The sequence below is a fragment of the Vombatus ursinus genome, unplaced genomic scaffold (genome assembly GCF_900497805.2).
Source record: "Vombatus ursinus unplaced genomic scaffold, bare-nosed wombat genome assembly UNPS02014773.1, whole genome shotgun sequence".
Classification (NCBI taxonomy): Eukaryota; Metazoa; Chordata; class Mammalia; order Diprotodontia; family Vombatidae; genus Vombatus; species Vombatus ursinus.
In genome coordinates, this window is record NW_020954551.1 from 1,686,335 (window position 1) to 1,710,552 (window position 24,218).

The window sequence follows — 24,218 nt, forward strand, 5'->3', positions numbered from 1 at the left end:
GAGGGAGGGAGGGAGGGAGGAAAGAAGGAAAGAAGGAAGGAAGGGAGGGAGGAAAGAAGGAAGGAAGGAAAAGAGGAGGAAGGAAGGAAGGAAGAGAAGCAGCAACAGGAGAGAGGCAAGAGCATTCACCAGACAGCAGCACATGGACTGAGGGTGGATTAGAGGGGAAGGACCTTGAGAAAAGTTGAAGGCATAGCAAGGGAGGTTAGAAAGTGCTCTTCTGGAGCTTTTGCATTAAGAACCAGTCAGCTAAGGGAAGGCTTCAGCTGAATGATTCCTGATTGTTTGGAGAGAGCTGATGTTATTGGTCCAGAGTACTTATGACAACTATTTCTGTCATCTATTCTATCATCTATAATTGGAGAAAGGACAAGCTTTTTTTATAAGGGGTTGTTGCTCTCTGCTGCCACCTACAGCATGAGAGGAAAAAATGGAGGAAGAGGGTGGGGTCGAGACTACTATAGTATCCCAGGGAGCTGGTTCAAAGAGCGAGGTGATTAAGAGAGGCAGGAATCACAGTAAGTCATTTTTCCAACCCAGGGAAGCTTCGAGAGGCAGAAAGAAAGGCATGTGGACACTGGGGATGGAGTCTGGCCCGGAGAATTGTGGAACAGAGCATCTTACTACCCAGGGAGTGAAGGAAGGCCAAGAGACTGTTCCCAAAGGGCTATAAAGCTGCGTACACCCTCTGATTCAGCAACACCACCATTAGGTCTGTCTCCAAAAGAGATTTAAAAAAAAAAAAGGGAAAGAACCTGTTTGTACAATTTGTACAAAGATCTGTACAGCGGCTCTTTTTGTGGTGGTTAAGAATTAGAAATCGAGGGGATGCCCATCAATTGGAGAATGGCTGAACAAATTGTGGTATGTGATTGTAGTGGAATATTATTGTGCAATAATGAATAACAAGGAGGGTGATTTCAGAAAAAACCGGAAAAACTTACATGTATTGAATGTACAAAGTGAAGCGAACAGAACCAGGAGAACGCTGTACACAGTAACAGCAATATTGTGCAATGAAGAATCGTGAATGCCTTAGCCATTCTCAGCAGTACAACATTCCAAGACAATCCCAAAGGACTCGTAATGAAAAACGCTTTCTGCCTCCAGAGAAAGAACCGATGTGTCTGAATACAGACCAAAGCATGCTACTTTTCACTTTCTTTCTTTCTTTTTTTTGGAGTGTTCTTACACAAAACGACTAATATGGAAATGTTTTACATGATTATACATCTTTAACCCGTTTCTGATTACGTATTACCTCAGGGAAGGGGAAGTTGAGAGAGGGATAGAATTTGGAACTCAAAACCTTAAAATTGTTGAATGTTAAAAATTGTTTTTACATGTAATTGGGGAAAAACAAAATATTGTTTAAAAATAAAAATAAAAAGAGGATCAAGACAGGGCATCAGGGCAGGAAGCGCTGCAGCAGAAAAAGATCCAAGGGCGTCCCTCAACTGCTGGCACAGGAACCAGCGCTGTCTGGCAGCTCTCTTCTGCCCACTACCCAGGTATGGGTCACAGATCGAGGCTAGAGAAGAGCGGTCATGAGCATTGGCCCTTGCTATGTACTGGGCAAGGAACTAATTTTGGAATTATGTGGCTCTAATCCCGGAAAGAGAGAAATGATTCAACTCTAGCCTCTAGCCTAGCTATTAAGTTTTCAGTGGGATAATCGGCACAGGAATCATAGACCAAAGAGGAGCTGGCAATTCAGTCACTCCAAGCCTTCTTAGTTTCCCAGCAGGCTAATAGTGACCGAGACCAACGACAACCTGCTGAAACACCCAACGAGGACAAACTGACAAATGCAAACCTGAGTCAGGAACTTACAGAACTTGGATCCAGGTGACACCGCTTTGGGAGCACTGAAAGATTTCAGACCCCCAGCCCAAGCTGTGAAAGTAGCCAAAATACAGAAGAGGTTAGATGCTCAGCTCACACATCCAACCCCCACCCCAGAAGTGTGCTGCACACTAACGTATATCCAAAGTCAAGAAATGGTATAAAAGAATAAGCAATCAAAAAAATGATAATCCCACCACAAAAAGATATTATAGAAACAGGGAAGCTCAAAATACAAACACAGAAGAAGATGATAATTCAAAAACATCTACAAGCATAGCCTTAAAGAAAATACATCTTGGACGCAAGTCCAACAAGAATTCCTAGAAGAATTAAATAGTTTTAAAAAGTGCTAAAATGATTTTAAGAGTGAAATGAGGGTGCTAGATGGAAAAATGGAAAAAGAAGCAAGAATTGGAGAAGATATGAAAAGAGAACTATCAGCTTGGAAAAAAGAGGGACAAAATATTAACCAAAGAAAATGGTTCTTTGAAAATCAGAATTGGACAAATGAAGTTAATGACTCCCTGAGACATCAAAAAAAAAAACATCAAAAGACTTAAAATAGAAGAAAATGTGAAATATCTCATAGAAAGAACAACTGATGTAGAAAACAGATAGAAGAGAAATAATATAAGAATCATTGGACTAGCTGAAAGTCAATGAACCCAAAAAAAGTGCCTAGACCTCATATTTCTTTTTTTAAATAAATTTATTTTTAGTTTTCAACAATCACTTCCATAAGCTTTTGAGTTTTAAATTTTCTCCCCCTCCCTCCCTACTTCCCTCCCCAAGACAACATGCGATCTGATACATAGGCTCTACATATACATTCTTATTAAACATATTTTCACGTTAGCTAGACCTCATATTTCAAGAAATCTTGAAAGAAAACTTCCCAAATCTCTTAGAACCTTAGGTCAAAGTTGAAATTGAAAGAATCCACTGGTCACCTTCTCAAAGAAACCCCAACATGAAAATCACCGGGAATATTATGACTAAAATCCACAGCTCCCCAGTCAAGGAAAAAAAATACTATGATCAGCCAGAAAGAATTCAAGCACTGAGGAGCCACAACCTGGATCACAAAAGATTTAGCATCCACCAATTTAAGGAAGTGAAGAACTTGGAATATGATATTCCAGAAGACAAAGATATAGCCTCCTAGTTCTGCCCTTCTAGGGCCAAACTGAACAAGTCTAATGCCTCTTCTATATAATGACTTTTCAAAAATTTAAATGTAGCTCCTTTACAGGACTATCCACTCTTCAGTATTCATTCACCATTGCCATCCTTTGTTCCCATATTCTATAAATGTCTTTTTAACCTCTAGGTGAGTGATGATTTGACTTTATGTACAAAATCTATTTCTGTATCAAATAACGGTCAACTGGTTCCTTACATCCTGTGTTTGTTAGTGGATTTATTGGTACATGAGAAAAGTTATTCTAAACTACTCTCTGATGTAAACCAAACAGCTTCCCTGAACAAGAATCTGCCCTAAATCATAACAGAGAAATGGTCATCTAAACTTTGCTTGACAATGCTTCATGAGGAGAGATCTGCTATCTACAAATAGAGCCATTCTACTGCCTCTGTAAAATGTATCCCTTTGTTTTCAGCCTTGTAGGATTTTCCTTAGTATTTATGAAGTGACAGGACTCTAATTCCCCAAAGTCAGCAGGACCGCTTCCACAGGTAGAATACACGTATAAATAGAAAGATCCTAGAGAAAACTAAGGCAAAAAAAAAAAAAAAAGAATTCACTGCAATGGGGCTAAAGCCTGTAGTTCAGAGGTTCTGAACCTTTGTTTGTGTCGTGAACCCTTTGGGCAGACCGAGGAAGCCTATGCACCCCTTCTCAGAGTGATGTGTTAAAACACATAAAATAAGTGAGGCTGAAAAGGAAACCAAATAGAATGAAACACATTTATCAAAATATTTTTAAAACTAAGTTCATGGGTCCTTGGTTTAAAAAGCTGTTCTAAAGGAAGGCAGGATAATGGGTGAGGAAGAGCGCTGACCTTAGACCAGGTAAATTTTGCCTTCATTTCTGGATTGTCCACTTTATAAACCTATTATTATTTGGGGCAAGGAGCTTCATTTCTCTGGGCTTCATTTTACTCCTTTTAAAAAATGGAGATAATCTTTTATTTTTGCATCATTATGAAATTTACTTAATTTGTGGCTACTGTTGTTAGGAAATAATTCACAATACTGTTAACAGTATAATACTTTCATTATTGAATTTATAGAGTTGTTGGAAGAAATTACTTTGTCCACGTCCATGTGGAAGTTATCATCTGATGCTCAAATAGAAAGGATGAGGTCAAAGAAGGGGGAAAATGGGAGAAAAATGAAAGTTGTGGTCAGAGATATCTACCTGTCTAAAAATGGACATCTCCCTCTCTAAAACCCTTAAAGAAAAGGTTTCCAGGTATTATTAATCAGTTTATTAATTAGGCTAGCCAATAATCAATAAATTGATGGTGGGTGGTTTGTCTCAGTAACCAAACATGCCAAGGGAGACTCTAAAAAACCTTAAATCAGGTGTGTACCTTCTGACAGGGAACACCCCTGACAAGTGAAACTCAACCCTGATTGGTGGACATTTAATGAGGCGGTAGATTAAAAGTCTTCAGTTCCTCCTTCTGAGAACCTGGCTTGATCATGAGACTCAGATGCCTCAAGGTATCTGGGCAGGGGCAGCCATTCCATCTGGACCTCTCTGGCTAGTTTTCTTCTTCATGAGTTTAGGGTTGCCCTAAAAATCTAATGGAAGGAATCAAGGACAGTAGTTCCTTGCCCCAAGCAAAGGACTCACCCAGATTGGATTCTGTTTATACTCTAAACGGAAACTTGGTTTCCCAGTTTGGTGGGATCCCACCCAACCTAGTCAATTGTACAACTCAGTCACTTCAGAGAGTGGCTGACCTTTTCAGGAATTAAATCTTAACGAAAATAGGAGAGAAAGAATGTATCACAAATTAATAACTAGTTATTAGTATAATTGTATAATATTAATTTCTTTCATTCCTTTCCACCCACTTACATAGCCACCCTCCCTCTCAGTCCTGATCCTTATAATTTCTCACCTGAACTATTGAAATAGCCTCCTAATTGATCTCCAAGTTTCTCTTTGTCCTTTTTCCAATCTATTCTCTACCCAGTTAGAAAACAAACTTCTTAAGTCACAGCCATAGATGTTACCCTGGTATGCTACCCATCTACCTCTGCTCAACAAACTTCATTGGCTCCCCATCACTGATAAGATAAAAGCACAAACTCCTAATCTAACTCTCCAGGCTTTTTTCACACTACTTTTCTTCATGGGTTTTGTATTTTCACCAAACTGGACCACTAAACTGTTTCCTAAGAGTGATACACTCTCTCCAACCTCCATGCATTTTCACAAGCTGTTTCTCGTATCTGGAATGTCCTCCCTCCTCATCTCTACCTCTTATATCTCTTTTCTTCCTTCCAAAATTATATTGGATTCCATCTTCTATGTGAAACCTTACCTGATTTCCCTGGGTATTAGTGCTCTCCCCTGCCTTCAGTTTTCTCGTACTATAATTGCATACACATTTTATCTCCCAGTAGAATGTAAGCTCCCTGAATGCAGAGACTTTTTTTTTGTCTTTGTAGCCACATAACCTAACACAGTACTTCACACATAGTTTGTGGAATTTAATCTTACAGCAAAGCAACCCCAGGCCTGGAAAGGAAAGAGTGGATATGAGAGTCATTGTGGATAATCAATGTCCAAATAACCACTTTCCTTCTTTCTTCTTCAGTGTTTTCCTGTTTACAAAGACCCGTAGGGTTAAGGCTAGTTACACTCTTTCCAAACATTAAACCTTTTCCAAAACTCCAATTAATATGAACAAACCACCTTGTCCAGAATTCTGAATACAAACTGTCTCTATGTTACGTGATTGTCAGTTCCCATTATTATTAAAGAAGTGTTGCGAGACAAAGCAAAACCCTTTAGAAAGGAAAGCAGATGTATTTTTTCCTAATTTCATTATAAAGTAATACCTTCAAAAGACACATATGTCCTTGCCAAAATCCAGCAGGGAAACTGGAAATGTCCATTCCATTAAATTCAACCTTGAATTAAAGAGGGGGAAATTGTAACTCTAAATTGAACTGGGTTGACCAGACCACCCATTTTCTCTACCAATTATCTGTTTAAAAGCTCTTTGAGAGAAGAGGCACCCACATTCTCCCCCCAATTATCTGCACTAAGGTGCATAGGCACTAGATGCTGGCAAAATTTACCATGCTCTTCCAACAAGAAAAGAATGTGTAATAGCATCTGAAAAAGGGAGATATCCTAAAGGAATTCTAGATCTTCATCCCCCACCAGAAATAGCTAATGAGGCTATCCTGCCTCTAATCTGTCAAAGGTCAATATTCTTTCCACCTAGGGCTTTTTTTTCAAAGTAGTCAATAGAGTGCCTGACTCACTGAATCCCACTAGATAAACACAGCATTTTGCTCCAGAGAAGAGGAGTTGATGAAAATTATTGGGTATGTAGACAGAATCTCGGAGTTAGAGAAACCTCAGAGGCCATCTTGTTTAACCTACATTCTAAAAAGATTACCCATTACAACATACCGGTAAGTAGGCATCCCATCCCTCCTTGAAATCCTCCAAGGAGGGGCAATCTATCAGCTTCCAAGCAAGGAAGCCAGTTCTACTTTGGGACATACCTCATGGGTAGGAAAGGTTGTTGTTTGTTTTTTTGTTTGTGTTTCTTTTCTCCTTCTACCCTTTGCTTCTGGTTCATCCCTCTGGAAACTAACAGAATAATCCTAATCCTTCAATATCACAGCCATTCAAAAACTTGAAGACAGCTATCATGTTCTTCTTGAGGCTTCTCATCTCCAGGGTAAACCTCCCCAGTTATTTCAACTGATCCTCATGTCACATGGACTTGAAATCCTTCATTAATTCAGTGGTGCTCCTCTGCACATTCACCAACTTATCAATGTCCTTTCTAATATGAAGTTCCCAGAATTAAGCACAGCACTCCACATATGATCTGACCATTAGAGAGTATAGAAGGGCTAGTACCTTATATCTAGAATAAGGACTTCCTTATTCCTGGGAAGCTGTTTGTCTTAATGAAGCTCAAGATTGGAAAAGGTTATTTTTAATTAGCATATCATACTCTTGACTCATATAGAATTTGTGGTCCCCTAAACCCCCAATCTGTTTCAGACATATTGCCATCTAGTCATGCCTCCTGATTCATACTTGTAGAGTTCATTTTTTTTCAGTAGAGGCAAGATACAAAAAGCAATGCTCAAGAGGTAGGTAGGTGGTGCAGTGGATGGAGCACTGGCCCTAGAGTCAGGAGGACCTGAGTTCAAATCCAGCCTCTGACACTTGATGTTTACTAGCTGTGTGATCCTGGGACAAGTCACTTAACCCCATTTGCCTCACACACAAAAAGCAATGATCAAGTTGGCAGCTAGGTGTGGGAGGAGTACTGGAATTGGAACCGTGAAGATCCAAGTTTGAATCCTGCCTTAGATACTTACAAGCTGTGTAACTGAGCAAGACATGATTTCTGTCAAGCTCAGTTTCCTCATTTGTAAAATGAAGATAATAATAGTCCCTACCTCACAGGGCTGTTATAAGGATCAAATGAGATGATATATGTGAAGCATATTGCGAACTACAAAGTACTATATAAATGTTAATAGCAGTTAGCTTTTATAAAGCACTCTAGTGTTCACTAAGCACTTTATATATGTTATTTCATTTAATCCTTATAAAGCCTCATAAAGTAGATGCAATTATCTGTTTCACAGATGAGGAAACAGGGAAGAGAAACAAAGTGACTTGTCCCAGGTCACATAGCTTATAAGTGTCTGAGGGAGGATTTGAAATCATCTTCTCAATTCCAAGTCCAGCACTCTAACTACTGTACCACCTAATTGCCTCATTATGCTAACCAGAAGATGAAGAATATTAATAGAACCAAAGACTCAGCAGCTGAGGACTGTCAAAATTGATCCATAGCCTTAAAGTGATGACACAACCAATTGATCATGTCTAGTTGACTCTTCTTAGAATGACCCCATCCCTGATGGCCTGCATTTGATCTAAAGGCATGGCTGAGACAGCCTTGCCTCTGTCCTGATCTGATCTATGTATTTTTCTATCACTAAGATTAGAAGCTTCTGAGGAAAGGAGCAGTATCATTTTTCATGTCCACATCCTTAACACCTAGCCTAGGTTCTTGCACACTGGAAAGCTTAATAAATATTCGCTGAATCAAACTTCATTGAATCAAGTCAAACTAAACCGAATAGAACTGAATTAAATCAATAGGACAGTCATGGCTGTCCTTTATCATGGCTCTGCCACTTATTAGCTATGTGACTATCTACAAGTCAATTAAACTCTCTGGTCTTCAATTTCTTCATCTGTAGAATGAGAAGGGTCCTCTGAGGACCTCCTCCAGCCTTGTGATCCTATGATTTGCATGGGGGTTGGGGCTCATGGCATACATTTATGACAGAGCTGACCAGTATAAGGATGTATACAGTCTGAGGCTATACATACCAATGATAACTAGCCGTTACAGAATCCAAGCCATAACACTGGCCTCAGTAGTTCCATACTCTAACCAACCTAAGTTAAATAATCTAATCATCTCAAAAATGCTATTTCCATGAGATTTCCTAAATGACTAATCCAGAACTTAAGAAATATTAGATACCACTAGTACAGTCCACTATCAATCTTATAAAAAGCAGCTGCCTATTTTGTGTGACTTTAGAGGTGCAAGAAAGTGTTCTTTCTGTCTGTCCAGATTGTCCCTTTACATGAAATTACATTTACAAGGGACTGTCTTTCTTTTTTTCTCAGTTCTTTTTCTTTTTTCTTTTTAATTAATTTATTTTGATTTTTCAACAATCACTTCCATAAGTTTTTGAGTTTCAAATTTTTCTCCCCCTCCCTCCCTACCTCCCTCCCAAAGGCAGTGTGCAATCTGATATAGGCTATACATATACATTCCTATTAAACATATTTTGACATTAGTCATGTTGTAAGGAAGAATTAGAACCAATAGGAGGAACCACCAGAAAGAGGACACAAAACAAAACAGAAGAAAAAAAGAGCAAATAGTATGCTTTGATCTGCATTCAGACCCCATAGCTCTTTCTCTGGATGTGGATAGCATTTTCCATCATGAGACTTTTGGAGGTTTCTTAGATCCTTACATTGCTGAGAAGGGCTAAGTCTATCAAAGTTAGTCATTGCACAACGTGGCTATTACTATGTACAACGTTCTCCTGGTTCTGCTCGCTTCACTCAGCATCAGTCCACACAAGTCTTTCCAGGTTTTTCTGAAGTCTGTCCGCTCATCATTTCTTATAGCATAATAGTATTTCATTACATTCATATACCACAACTTGTTCAGCCATGCCCCAATGGGACAGTCTTTCTTTACACAATTAGCTATCTTCAGGTAATCAAAAAACATTTATTGACTACCTATACTTGTTTATGTGCCAGGTAAGATTCTTACAGATTACAGTTAAAAGATAAATTCCCCAAAGCAGGGATAACACATAACTTAGGCCCAATTAGGTATAATTCGGGTATGAAACCCTAAGGGAAAAGAGGAGAAAAGATGACAGGTATTAGACACCTGAAGACCATATAGGAACAATAGGGAGCAGGGTAAGAGGTACAGTTGTAGGTATGCATAGTTGCATTCAAATATTTGAAGGATTTACATGTAGAAGAAGGATTAGGCTTGGTTTTTTTTTTTTTTTGGTTGGTTGGTTGTTTTTTGTTGGGTTTTTTTTGTTTTGTTTTGGTTTTTTTGCTGCAAGGGTAAAGGAAAATTTCCTAACAATTAGAACTATCTAAGAGTGTAATGGGTTTTCTCAGGAGATGATAGATAGATAGATAGATACATACATACATACATACATACATAGATGATAGTGTGGTATTTAAAAAAAGACTCAAGAGATATAATTTCTGGGTAATTTAATCATTTTTTTAATAAGGCCAGAAAGTTTGTTAATAAAAGGATAGTCATCCTTATGTTTGGCCATCTCTCTTAGACCAAAGACCCCTAATGGCAGTGGACTCACAGTTTATATGCCCTTAGAAGATCAGGTGTTCCTCAGGGTGGTGATCAACACTGATTGATTAACAATTAATGAGAAAATGAATATGACAATGAGAGGATGGGCTATATTACAAAGAGGGTCTTGGGGTACCTTTGGTCACCCAAATCTTGGTCAAAGATACTTATCAGTTTCCATATCACCTGTCTGAGAAAAGGGAGGATCCACATTTTCCCAGACCTATCTGAGTAAACACAATGAGCAGGAAAGCACCCGTTAACCCAAACTTAGAATTTCTTTTGCTGTATGATTAGATCTTGGCCTGGGTTTGTGGATAAGGAAATATAAAAGGGGGAAAACCATGGTTCTGATTCAATAATTAGTTATTAAATACAAGACAGAAATAATCATTTCTCATGATAGACAAGAATATTCATTAAGTGATTGCTATGTGCCAGTCACTGTGCCCTAGGTTATTATTATTATCATTATTATTACATTATATAATTATATAATATGTTATTATATATTAGCACTAGGAATAAAAATACTAGAGAGCAAGACAGTCTTGGTCATCAAGGAGCTTTCAAGGGGGAAGGCAGCACAGAAAGGGGAGCTGGAAGTAGAGGAGGGACCCCTGGTTGGCGCCATGTAGATAAGATTGCAGGAAGTTTGGGGGCAGCCCAGGCCTAGTCAGGATACGGCAAAAACCTCATTTATCTAAGCCAGGGGAGCCAGGGGTGAAGTCCAAGTTTCTGGTGGGTTGGAAATGATTGGAAAGTAGGGCCCCAGTGAGATTGTTAGGGACAATTGTTGCACTGGTACAGTTGTATTAAATAGCCTTCAAGACTCCTTCTAAATGAAATCTTGAAGGATTATGTGAGAAATGGAAGCTAGGCTCCTTGAAGACAGACCTGCACAAATTTGTTTTTCTCTTGTCTTAACACACTCAATACCATCCTGCAGATCAGATTTACAGCATTCAATATGGTACAGGGTGAAGGCATCAAGCTCACAGCTGGCTTGCAAAATTCTGGAATGTAGCTCAAACCAGATGCAATTGGGAGATGTTTAACAAAATAGATAAAAATACAGTGCAATACATATAATGTTAATTTGTGGCTTTCTAAATTAGTATGCCAGGGATCTTTTCTGTTGGAGTTTGACACCACTGGGAGATTAAGGAAAACGGGATTCCCTCCTATAACCTTACTGCACAATTGTGGACAAATCAACTCACTATTTTTTTGTGAGGCAACTGGGGGTAAGTGACTTGCCCACGGTCACATAGCAACTCAACTCATTTTTATGTGCCTCAGTTTCCTCATATGCAAGATTAAATGATTGGACTGCATGATTGCTAAGATTCCACCCAGATCTAACAATCTGAATCTAAGAGATTAGAATGATTCATTTCTTCCACTGTCCTGGCCCATATGAGGGGGAAATCTTGTAGGTAGGATGACAGATCAATCAATAATGTAATCCTTACTAGCTACCTGAAATCCAGAGTGATTAATAAGCTTTAATGATAAAATACAAGGACCTCCTGCCTTCCCTTTGGTTCCCATGGCTACAGTAGTATTTGGTTGTGGCAATCTTTGATTTCCTCTTGTTGAAAGCTGACAGCGTAGAAGAGGAATATAATTCTCTTTGAAAGAAATAAAAAGGCTCCCTTCAGCAAGGAATTAAGGCAGAAAACATTCCTTTTGTGATGGAACCTGGCTGCTCACTTTAGCAGGGATTCTTGGCAGTCCAATTAAATCAAACTGGCAAACTAGTTCTTTTCTTTCCATCTCAGATTATGCTGACAGCAATGCATTTCACTGGCACAGAAGGTCATTTGCCTTCTGATGTGCACCAGGCCACATGGCTGTTTTCACTGAGACCGGGGAGAAAAGGACCAAGAGGGACTTAGAATGTTGATATGAAGTCTAAAGTCACTGAGATGCCAATATCTCTTGGGGAAAGACGATATTGAACAAAGGTAAAAAGTCATCTTTATGGGAAAGTGATTCAGTACAAGTTGAAAATCCCTTTGTGAGTTAACCTGTTTTTAACAATGTTTTATCAGAGGAACCAGTAAAAGCTACAGTTCTTGCAGCCCTAAATATCAGAAAAATATTAGTCAATACATTTTGTCTAGAAGATCACCTAAAACTTTCTTAGCGTTAGATAGACTTGACATAGTTGTTCAAGGCTAAGAAATCTAACATGAGTCGAGAGTAATATCATGCCAGGAAGATGTAGTAAACCTGTGTATAAAATTATAGTGGAGTGTGCTTTGGTGATAATAAGAAAACACAGAAGTTATTTTGCTATGAGAATAAACTATAGAACACCATTCCAGACAGAAGGTATGGATGATGCATTTGCAAATTAGATCATAAAACTACACAGAGACATTGTGGTAGTGGAAATGAGACATGTTGAAGCTTCATTCTTTTAAAAAAAATCAAAGCACCTGATAAATATTATTAGAATAGAAACTCTTTGAAATCAAAGATTATGTACTATTTATATATGCATTTCCCTCAGCACCTAACATAATGATTTGTATGTAGTAAGTGTTCAATAAATGTTTAAATGCATCGAATTCTTCATTTTTCCTTGTCAACAATTTCCTCTATCATAAGGCAGAAGTACCAATGTACAAAATTGTTCTCCTACTTAATTCTGACCAATCAAAAAGAAGGTGTTGGTGAAGTAGCGGTGACCAGGACATGATAACCAAATAATAACCAAGCTCTGGATCAGAGCTTACAAAATCAGTTTTTAAAAAAAATCAGAAAATAGTAATAGGTATGGTCACGTGGCCAGAGACTAAAATGGAAGGTCATTCCAGGGGATGGGATGTATACTCATTGAGGGCAAGGGACTGTCTCGTGCTTATTTTTGTATTCCCAAGGCCTACCAGCTAGTAGATGTTTAACAAATCCATTCCTACAAAGCTATAAAATGGGTTATTAAATGGATCTTTTAAAAGGACTTGCTAAAGGAATTGTTGATATCTAGGAGCTTGCATGGATTAATATTCTTATACTAACTGAGTCCAAGGTGAACAGGTAGAGCAAGCGGACAGTTCACCATAAGAATTGGTCACAAAAATGAGAAAGACTTGGACTTAGAATTCCAGAGAATAGCAGATTTCACTTTCAATGAATATGAAGAGCGAGAGCAATCCCTCGGTGAAGTGCAAAGATCATGCTATATTTGTGTCTTTGCCATTGGAAGCAATAGCGGGGCACACCAAAATTCCAGATTAACCTGCTTCCTAGAAGAGGTAAAGATGAGAGAGCTAGAGCTACTCCAGTTCATAAGGGATAATGAAGTGCTTCTTCAAAGAATGGCATAATGGCTCATAAAGAAAAAGAAAGAAAAGGGGCTGCTGGGTGGCACAGTGCATAGAGCACTGGCCCTGAAGTCAGAAGAACCTGAGTTCAAATCCAACCTCAGACCAAACACTTGACAATTACTAACTGTGTGACCCTGGGCAAGTCACTTAACTCCAATTGCCTAAAAAAAAAGAAAAAGAAAGAAGAGAACCAAAGGAACCAAAGGAAAATCCGAAGTTGTGTAAGGATGTTAGAGGATCAAGAATGTGACCCAGAGAAAAATAGGAAGGACCATGAACCTTATGAGCTATGAGCTATAGGTATGAGGGGTAGAGGGCAAACTTGTACCTTCTGAGGAGAAAGTAACTTGTGCTTCCAGCCCTGAAAATTGTAACCCACAGATGTCACCAGAAGTAGCCATTGATCCCCCAGGTATAGAAGAAGATACAGGTATTGATGGTTAATGACTTCCTGCTAAGGGGAACCATGACAGTCATATGCTGACCTAACCTATAAAAAGAGAGGTCTACTATCTTACCTAGATGCACCTCTGGCAGGTGACAGAGAAATTCCCAGTACTGGTCAAACTTAACCTAATAATAACTACCTACATACCTACCACTGATGGTTAACTTGGGTGGGGGTGGGGGGAAACAAGCTTATCAAAAAGAACTTAGAAAGCAGGACCAGGGATCATGAAGTCCTGTCAAGAATGGGGACATAGGTGGCATTTACATCCCAAATCCCGAATTTCTCAAGTTTCTTCCAACGAGGCAAATTTTGGTTCACTCATGCCTGCCCATGCTGTGCTCTTTTTGTCTATACCATCCCATCCATTCAACACAGGAGGTCCTGTTGCCATTTGAAGGTAGAAAGTCACCTGTTGATTAAGAAGATGAATCTGAAAATGGGATTTCAATTGTTGGGCCATGATTAAAATCCAACAATGATGATTTCTTGGCCAGGGATAGAATGCATCTCACAAGAATTGGTCAAATGTATTTGTCTGAAGTCATATAAATCCGACCAAGAGCACAATGAAATGAAATGGATGAAGACTGACCATGCATATATTCCAAGTCAGATATCACAGGAAAATGAATACACAAGTAGATAGAACTAATAATTCACAGATGATCTCTTATTGGGGATTACAAAGCGAATTCTTCATAAATTCTTTGTGGGGTATGGCTTGTTTCATTTTGTGGCTTTGTATCCTTGACACTTAACACAGTATCTGGCACACAGGAGTTACTTAATAAATACTTGTTGATTGATTGGACAATGCTTAGGCCAAATGGCCTCTGAGGACCCAACTCCAATACTGAAAGCTTGTGATTTGATGGAGTCATTTGATATTAACCTAATTTATCTTTTCTGCTATAGATGCCACTTACCTATTTTACTCCGAACATGTGAACATAGAATCAAGGACTAGAAGGAAACTTAGAAGTCGTCTAGTCCAATCTCTTCATTTAGTAAATAGAAAGTAAATAGAAGTTAGTAAATAGGAGAATTTAGTTGTTTACTTGATGTTACACATGGATTTAATAAAAGAGCTGGATTTCCATTCAAGATTCTCATTCAAAATCCACTGTTGTTGCCACTGTACCTTAGTTTCTCATTATGGGGCAATGGGAAGCTCATGGATCTGAGAATCAGGAGACCAGGGCTTCAGTTTGCCACTAACATGCTGTATGAACTCCATCTAGTTATTTCATCTATTTGAGCCCAGTTTCCTCTTACATAAAAACAAACTTTGAAAAGTGATGATTTTAATGTCCCTTATAGTTCTAACATTCAGTGACCACACAGTACTCCTTCTTCCATGCCTCAATACATCTGGCCCATTACTCATCCTTTCTTCATTCCCTCTCATCTCAGAAAGAGAGATGCTCTTATTTTCCAAGACTAATGTCTTTCCACAATCCATTAATCCTTTCTCTCATTCATTTCCAGTGAAGAAGAAAAGGGGTATGTGTCTAAGAGACTGATTAGAATGCACAAAGAGCTCATTTAGCACCTGGAATTTTTAAAAGACACATATAAAACATAAAGAAAAATTACCTGCAAGGGCAGGTAATTATAGATGATACAAAATAATGGCACAGTCCTGCAAGAATAATGTCAAAAAGTATCCAAACTCCAAGTTATTCAAAGTCGGCAATGAATTCTAAGAACATGAAAAAGAGCTTTAAAAAATTGGAACCAACTGGATACTTTCTAGAGCTAAACACAATAATAGCAGATTTCATTTTGAGGAATAAAAAAAATTCTCATTTTGAGAAACTCCATTTTCAGATTCATCTTCTTAATCAACAGGTGACTTTCTACCTTCAAATGGCAACAGGACCTCCTGTGTTGAACGGATGGGATGGTATAGACAAAAGGAGCACAGCATGGGCAGGCATGAGTGAACCAAAATTTGCCTCATTGTAGGGAACTTGAGAAATTCGGGATTTGGGATGTAAATGCCACCTATGTCCCCATTGTCACTTTCTTGACAGGACTTCATGATCCCTGGTCCTGCTTTCTAAGTTCTTTTTGATAAGGTTGTTTCCCCCCACCCCCGCCCAAGTTAATCACCAGTGGTAGGTATGTAGGTAGTTATTATTAGGTTAAGTTTGACCAGTATTGGGAATTTCTCTGTCACCTGCCAGAGGTACATTTAGGTAAGATAGTAGATGTCTCTATTTATAGATTAGGTCAGCATATGACTGTCATGGTTTCTCTTAGTAGGAAGTCACTAATCATCAATACCTGTATCTGCTTGTATTCTATCACAAAGGAAATAATGAAAAAGTAGGAATGAAAGAGTAGTGGTACTTCTTGACTTCAAATAACATTAAAAAGAAAGTATCATCAAAACAGTTGGATATTGATTAATAATAGATAAATAGATAAATGAAACAGACTAGGTAAAAATAATTAGAAAGAATTTAACTCTGTAGCTGTTTTTGATAAGTTTGAGAATGTAAACTCCTTGGTGAAGAGCTCACTCTTTAATGAAAATGACTGGGAAAACTGGGTAGCAACATGGAATAAATTAGATTTAGAGCAACATACTATACAATGTGTCAAAATAAACTGAAAATGAATACTGAAGGTCAGACTATTTAAAAATGTGAAGAGAACCAAAAAGAATGCTTTTTCACATCTCAGGCAAGGAGGATAATTCTTTATCAAAACAGGATTAGAGGCAAACACAACAAATAAAAAAAAATTTCATAAAATTTAATTGAAAAGTTTTTTAATTAATGAAATCAATGCAACTAGACTAAGAAGTAGAGCTGTTGAATGAAAAAATATTTGCATCCAATACCTCTGATTAGTGTCTGATATTTAAGCTACAGAGAAAGAATTAAAACATGTAAGATTGAGAGTCATTTTCCTAAAGTATAAATGGTTAAAGCATAAGAAAAAATTTCTTGGGGCAGCTAGGTGGCACAGTGGATAGAGCACCAGCCCTGAAGTCAGGAAGACCTGAGTTCAAATCCAGCCTCAGACCAAACACTTGACACTTACTAGCTGTGTGACCCGGGGCAAGTCACTTAACCCCAATTGCCAAAGAAAAGAAAAAAAAGAAAAAATTTCTTAAGAGATAAACTGAAAACTATTTAATAAATACATGCTCTAAATCACAATAATGAGAAACACACATCAGAACAATTTTAGGTTTCACTTTATATCCAGAAAACTTGCAGAAATAATAAAAGATGGAAATAATTGATGTTGGAGAGAACATAGAAAATAGCACACTAATACGTTTTTTGGAGATCTGTGAATTTGTCCAACCATTTTAGAATGCAATTCGGAGTTATGTGATCTTTGACACAGAGGTACTGTGGCAAGGCACATACACATAAAGAGGTCAAAAACAGATCGAAGGGTTTCATAATGCAACAAAGATATTCATAGCAGCACTTGTACTGGTAATGAAAAATTGGATATAAAGTAAGGTTGGGGAATGGCTAAGCCAATTATGATCCATGAACATAATAATAGGATTTTACTATATTGCAAGAAACATCAAATATGAAGAATTCAGAGATATATGAGGAAATTTCTATGAATTGATTCAAAGCGAAGAAATCAAATCCAGGAAAATAATATATATGACACCAAAAAAAAGTAAACGGAAAGAAAAATAACAAAACTGAATCCTCTGTAATTACAATGATCAAATAAGCTCAAAAACGAAATGAGAAAAATGCATCTATCTCCCCTTTGTGCTCAGAGGAGAACTATGAATGTGGAACCTTGCATATACTATTGGTTTATTTGTCTGAATTGATTTTTTTCTCTTTCTTTTTTAGTTTTTGTTACAAAGGATGGATCATTGGGTGGGGGGGGGAGGGACATGTTCAAAAATGAAGGTGACGTAAAAGCATTTTTAAAATAATAATAAAAACTAAATTAGGGGCAAAGTAGGACCAAAGAAAGGATTGGATCCATTGATGTTAGGGTGAAATGGGATGATGATAAAAAGCAGAGAAAAGAGCATGGTGTGGGTAAAAGTAAAGAGACAGGAAGCTTTCTTGCACAAGTGTACTCAGAGCTCCAGGGTACCAGGGTACATCAAGTCAACAAGCATTTTGGCCTACTCTGTGACCAGCACTGTGAAATACCCTGTCAAACAACTGATGTACACAAATGTATTTTTCAAAAATACCGACCACTTATTACTTGTGTGTTTTTGCTTCAGATTCTTTTACAGGGCTTATCAACATAATGACGGATATTATTTGGCGATTCACAGGGGATTTCATGGCACCAGATTTGGTCTGTCGGGTGATTCGCTACTTACAGGTATACAGATAAGTCAATTTGAGAGATTAAATTTGTCTTTTGCACCTTCAAATGCCCACCAGGAGATATGTGAAAGGGAACTTAGATGTCTCACTGAAATTTATTAAACCATTTCTAGGATTTCAAGAAATTGTCATTCTAACTAAAAGACTTGCACTTTGGGTAAATATTGATGTAGTAGAACAAGAGATTCACAGGAATCATTGGACTACCTGAAAGTCATGATAAAAAAAAAAGAGCTTAGACATCATATTTCAAGAAGTTATCAAGGAAAACTGCCCCAATATTTTAGAACCAGAGGTTAAAATAGAAATGGAAAGAATACATTTATCATTTCATGAAACAGATACCAAAATGAAAACTCCTAGGAATATTATAGCCAAATTCCAGAACTCACAGGTAAAGGAGAAAATATTGTAAGCAACCAGAAAGCAGCCATTCAGATAACATGGAGCCAAAATCAGGATCATGCAAGATTTAGCAGTTTCAACAATAAAGAAGCAGAGGGTTTGAAGTATGATATTTTGGAAGGCAAAGGGGCTAGGATTACAAACAATAATAACCTACCCAGCAAAAAGTATAATCTTTCAGGGCAGGGAATGGATATTTAATGAAATAGAGTACTTGAAAGCATTAGTGATGAAAAGACCAGAGCTGAAAAGAAAATTTGATATTCAAACACAAGATTCAAGAGAAGCATAAAAAGGTAAACAAGAAAGAGAAATCATAACGGACTTATTAAGGTTAAACTGTTTACATTCTTATATAGAAAGATGACACATATAACTCAATTATTAGAGCGACTAGAAGTAATCTACATAGAGCACAGGTGTAAGTCAATTATATCGGGATGACCTCAAAAAAAATGAAGGGATGAGAAAGAATTACGCACTAGGAGAAGGGGGAGAGGAAGAATGGGGAAATTTATCTCACATAAAAGAAGAAGTATACAAGCTTTTACATTGGACAGGGAAATGGGACAGTGATCACGAGCACTATTTGAACCTCACTCTCAGAAATTGATTCAAAGAGGGAAGCATACACACACACACACACACACACACACACACACACACACCCATTCAATTGGGTATAGAAATCTGTCTTAACCAACAGAAAAGTAGGAGGGAAAGGGGATATGAGAAAGGGAGAGGATTTAAAAGGATGACAGATTAAGTGTGGCAGTGGTCAAAAGCAAAAAAGACTTTTGAGGAGGCACAAGGTAAAAAAAAAAAGAGACAGATAAGCAGAAAAAAATAGGATTGAGGATAATACACCATTACTAATCATAACTGGGAATGGGAATGGGGTGAACTCACCCATAAAATGGAAGCATATAGCAGAATGAATTAAAAACCAAAATCCAATGATACATTTTCTTTTACAAAACGCACTTGAAACAGAGAGACACATGGAGTAAAAAATAAGAGGCTAGAATAAAATCTATTATACTTCAGCTGAAGTTAAAAAAAAATCAGGGATAGCAATCATAATATCAGACAACAAAAAAGAAAAAAATAGACCTAATTAAAAGAGATAAGCAAGAAAATATATTTTGCTTAAAGCAAACATAGACAACGAAGTAGTATCAGCACTAAATACATATGCACCAAATGGCACAGTATCGAAATTCTTAAAGAAAAAGTTAAATGAGTTACAGGAGGAAATAGACAGTAAAATTATACTAGTGGGGGAAGTCATTACCGGACTGGAGGATGACATTAACATAACAACATCACATAACAACAACAATAGCTAGGACTTCTAAAGTCTATATACAGGAGTGTTGTGTATCTCACACCAGATCACGAATGTAAAGCACTTTGTAAACCTTAAAGAGCTTCCCATCCATGATCTTGTTTGAAACACAGAACACCCCTGCATATTGACTGTGTAATCATGTGCAAATCATTGGATCTCTCAGTGCCCCCATGAAGTCACTGAGTCTAGAAGATGAGGAGCAGGTGTTGATGTGCATCAGTAGAAGGGGCTGCCTCATCTGTCATTCTCTAAACCATTACAAGCACAGAGTCACAAGTTTGGTTAAAATAATAATAACAATAATAATCAAAGCATTGGCCAAGAATATTAGCTTCAGCTGTGAAAGTCACTTCCACTTAAATGTGTCCTATAAATTCAAGGGTCAGTAAAAATAAGGGACTTTACAGGCACCCAAGAGAAAGAATCACCCAGGGATGCTAGAACAAAATGTCACTATACACCCAGCTCTGTGTCCCGATACATAGATAGCATCCATCCCAGTTCCTACAGTGCACGGCATCTAGAGTGATACCCATTCTACCCCAAGGTGAAATACCTAAGCTTCCAATCATCACCAGACATGGCTACTTTTTGCCAGGTAATCTTCCTTCCACCCTGAACATTGAAACATTCCATCTCCCTTTTTTTGCCTTCAGGTAGTGCTCCTATATGCCTCAACTTATGTCCTGGTGTCACTCAGCATTGACAGGTACCATGCCATTGTTTACCCTATGAAGATTCTTCAAGGAGGTGAGTTGGTTTGTTTCTGCTAAAAAGTAGCCAATGGAAAGGGTCATCAGGCACTATTTGGAGGGGGGGACAATATAGTAGAGTGAGAGAATGATTTTAAAGTTTAGGAACCTGGATTTATATCTGGGCTCTGCTACTTTTTCCCTGTGTGACCCTTCCAAGGGCAAGTAACTTTCCCTTTTGGCGTCTCAGTTTCTTTTTATGTAAAATGAGGAGGTTGGGATTAGATGATCCCTTAGGTGCTTTGTAGCTCTCATTGACTCTATGATGAAATTTTCAACTGAGTCATTTTAGGACTCCCCCAAAATATTTTTTGAATCTAAGGCCAAAAGGAAACATAAACTGAGCTCATTTGATAGTGGGGGCAGGGTGGGGAAAAGGAGAGGAACCGATATCTTGACATGGATTGAAGTTAAAGGTTAAAACTCAAGATTTAGGCCCAATCATCCACCAGAGGTACAAAAGACATATTTCTCAACAAAACAATTGATTAGACAGATCAAAACAGTAGATTCAACAGCTGTTACAGAGAATAAAGAATTTTAAAGAATTCATGTTTTCTGAGCCTTGCTCACCTTATTCAAGAAACAATGATTGAGTATCCTCTCTAAGCCACTGAGCTCACTAAGGGTTGTAGGAAGAATTAAGGCAAATACAAGATAGTCCCCTATCTTTGAGCTATTCAACAGGTAGCTAAGAAAGCAATGCTAAGGTAAAATAGTTTCAGAACATTTTCAGAGGAATATACCAATACAGGCAAGTTGGTATGGTCCCAAGTGCTGTAGAGATTTGGAATAAAGGTTCATTGGAGGCAGGTGGGGTCAATCTGGGAGGGCTTGTTGGAAGAAGTCTCTTTAAAGCTTTTAAAGTGTCAAAGTACATGAATTAGCAGAGAATAAATGGAGTCACAAAGGAGTCACAAATTTAGTCACAAAGGAGGTTATCTTTGGGGGCAACAGTGTGATCTAATAGGGGAAAAGACTTATGTCTGAAGTCAGAGGACCTGAAGTCAATTCCCATCTCTCACACTTAAAATTTATCTAACCTTGAGTGAACCACTCAACTTCTGCAGGCATCAGTTTCCTCAAATGTAAAATGAAGTCTTCAGACTAGACAGCCTCTGAGTTCCTTTCCAGTTCTACATGAAAGATCCCTTCCTAGACAGAGTCATGGAAAGGGAATAAGTAAACTACATATGATGTAATAACAGCTGACCATTCTTTGGTGCTTCAAAGTGCAAAGAACCTGACAGAATAAGTTTATTTGAGTCTCCCTGCAACCCTGCGAGACAGGCACCATAGAACATAGAGGGAAAGGGACTAGATTTGGAATTCAAAGACTTGAGGTTGTCCTTTGGTTAGCCCTCACCCTTACTACATGGCTAGTTTGTCTTCTTTTCCAAGCAAGTCTTTGGAAAATGACATTCTATCATCTCCATGAATCTGAACTAAGTGATTCCTCACTCTGGAACTCAGTTTCCTCATCTGTGAAATGAGGGGATTTGCCTAAAGGACCTCTACATTTCCTTCTATACACTATGAGGAAACAGAGAATTTGGTCGGTTAAATGACCTTGAGCATCACATATTAAAGCAAGAAGGAAACACAAAGGGTATCTAGCCCAACCGTCTCATTGTACAGACCATTGGGATCATAGACATAGAGCTGAAAGAGATTAGTGGTCATCTAATCCAACTCCATTATTGCACAAAGGAGGAAGCTGAGGTCCAGGGAGTTTCAATGACTTGCCCATTTAACATTAGAGGCAAGATTTGAACCCAGGTCTTCTAAATCCCTATGTTTTCTGTCACTTTGCTTCCTAAAAGATAGCAAGCATAATTAATCATTAAATTCTAGAATGTTTGACCTGGAAGAGACCTTGGAGATTATCAAGCCCAACGCTGACTATAATATGAGATCTTGGTTGGAAGTTAATGGAGAATGAGTTAGAAATGCTGGTTTGGGGAATATTATTGTTAGTGAGGTCGATCTTTTGAGAAATGTGGGGAGGTAGGCATGGCTTTGAAGATGGAACACAACACAGTCACTTAGACCCAACTTTCCTATATGATATGAGAATGATTTGATTCATTTTTATAAAGGGTTTGAAGGTGAAAGTCCAACAGAAGAGGTCAAATAGTCCTAACAAATCACTATACCTGTCTACTACATACAATAGACATTAAATTCAACAAGACAAGTCATTTTAACATGAATTGATTAATTGCCTACTATCGGATAAACATTAGAGATACTACAGGAATTTCATCGAGTTGTGATCTCCTATATGGGTCCTTCCTCCAATGATTCAGATTGTAGCACATTCCTGTCTATTCGTTTAGCACAACATTCATACATCTGTTCCCATCTGATTGCTTCAAGAGGTGCACCCAACATGCTAGGAGCCTTTATTGAGTTCTCTTGACCTTTCAAGGAAACCAATTCAGCATCTAGAAGTATGCTGAAAAGGAAACAATGTTAAATTTGCACTCAGAGGGTCTGAGTTCAAATTCCAGGTCTACCATTTATGCCTTATATGACCTTCAGCAAGATACTTCACCTCTCGAAGCCTCAGTTTTTTTCATTTGTAAAATAAAAACTTTGGACTACACGACTTTTTAGGTCTCTTCCAGCTCTAAAGCTATACCTTAATGATCCTTCAGTGGTTATCCCTTGTTCTCACTAAATGACCAGCCCATCTTCACTTTTGGTCATATATTTCTTTGTTGGCACTCTTTGATGAAACACTGGAGTTACAAAGTTGAAAAATAGCAAAGGCCCCTGAGGATCTCACATTTTAAGTTCCCTGTGTAGCTTCAATTTACAAACTTATTCTCAGAATTTCTAACTTTTTGTAAGGAGGAGGGGGAGGGTGAAGCCAGTGATCTACATGTTACACACTAACTAATCCTTTGGTTTCCTTAAACAGAAAAGCAGGCAAAAGTCCTGATTTTCATTTCTTGGAGCCTCTCTTTCCTGTTTTCTATCCCCACTCTGATCATCTTTGGAAAAAGGAAACTAGCCAACGGAGAAATACAGTGCTGGGCCCTGTGGCCTGATGATTCCTACTGGATCCCATACATGACCATTGTGGCCTTCTTGGTGTACTTCATTCCCCTGATCATTATCAGGTAAGAGTCCTGTCCACACCACCACGAGCACTTGTGGCCCCCTTCCCAGACCTGGCTCACATCCAGAAGGGTAGCCACCAGTCAGCATCATGCAGGGTGCTACAGGAGGTACAGAAGAAATATGTCAGTGAACATTATTCAAGTAATTTAATGTTTACAAAAGCAAGTGCCTTATATTCAAAGAGTTTACACTCTTGTTGTACAGACAAGATTGAATCGTATGAGATGATGAGCCCATATTAAAGGCAGCCAGCATGGAAAGATGAGCTATATTTGCTAGTACAGACGTTGCTTTGAAGTGGGCAAGAAAGGCTTAATGGAGTGGGATGGACTCAAGACTCACTTCAAATTCCATTTTCTGCAGGAGGCCTTACCTACAACCTGCCATTTATGGTGGGAAGAACCCTTCTCCCTGAGATTATCATCCATTAACACTAGATAGATAGATAGATAGATAGATAGATAGATAGATAGATAGATAG

The 24,218-nt window shown here is 38.2% G+C and overlaps 1 protein-coding gene across 3 annotated transcripts in view; it reads left to right on the forward strand.

The window, feature by feature from the left end:
- Positions 1 to 24,218, forward strand: part of NPSR1 (neuropeptide S receptor 1) — a 163,858-nt gene that overhangs the window by 111,880 nt on the left and 27,760 nt on the right. For 2 of the 3 annotated variants that reach the window (XM_027864106.1, XM_027864107.1), the window contains exons 3-5: positions 17,992 to 18,095; positions 20,513 to 20,606; positions 23,535 to 23,736. In XM_027864106.1, the coding sequence (XP_027719907.1) occupies positions 17,992 to 18,095; positions 20,513 to 20,606; positions 23,535 to 23,736 (400 nt within the window). The remainder of the gene's footprint in view (positions 1 to 17,991; positions 18,096 to 20,512; positions 20,607 to 23,534; positions 23,737 to 24,218) is intronic. The other variant, XM_027864108.1, reaches the window with a different exon arrangement.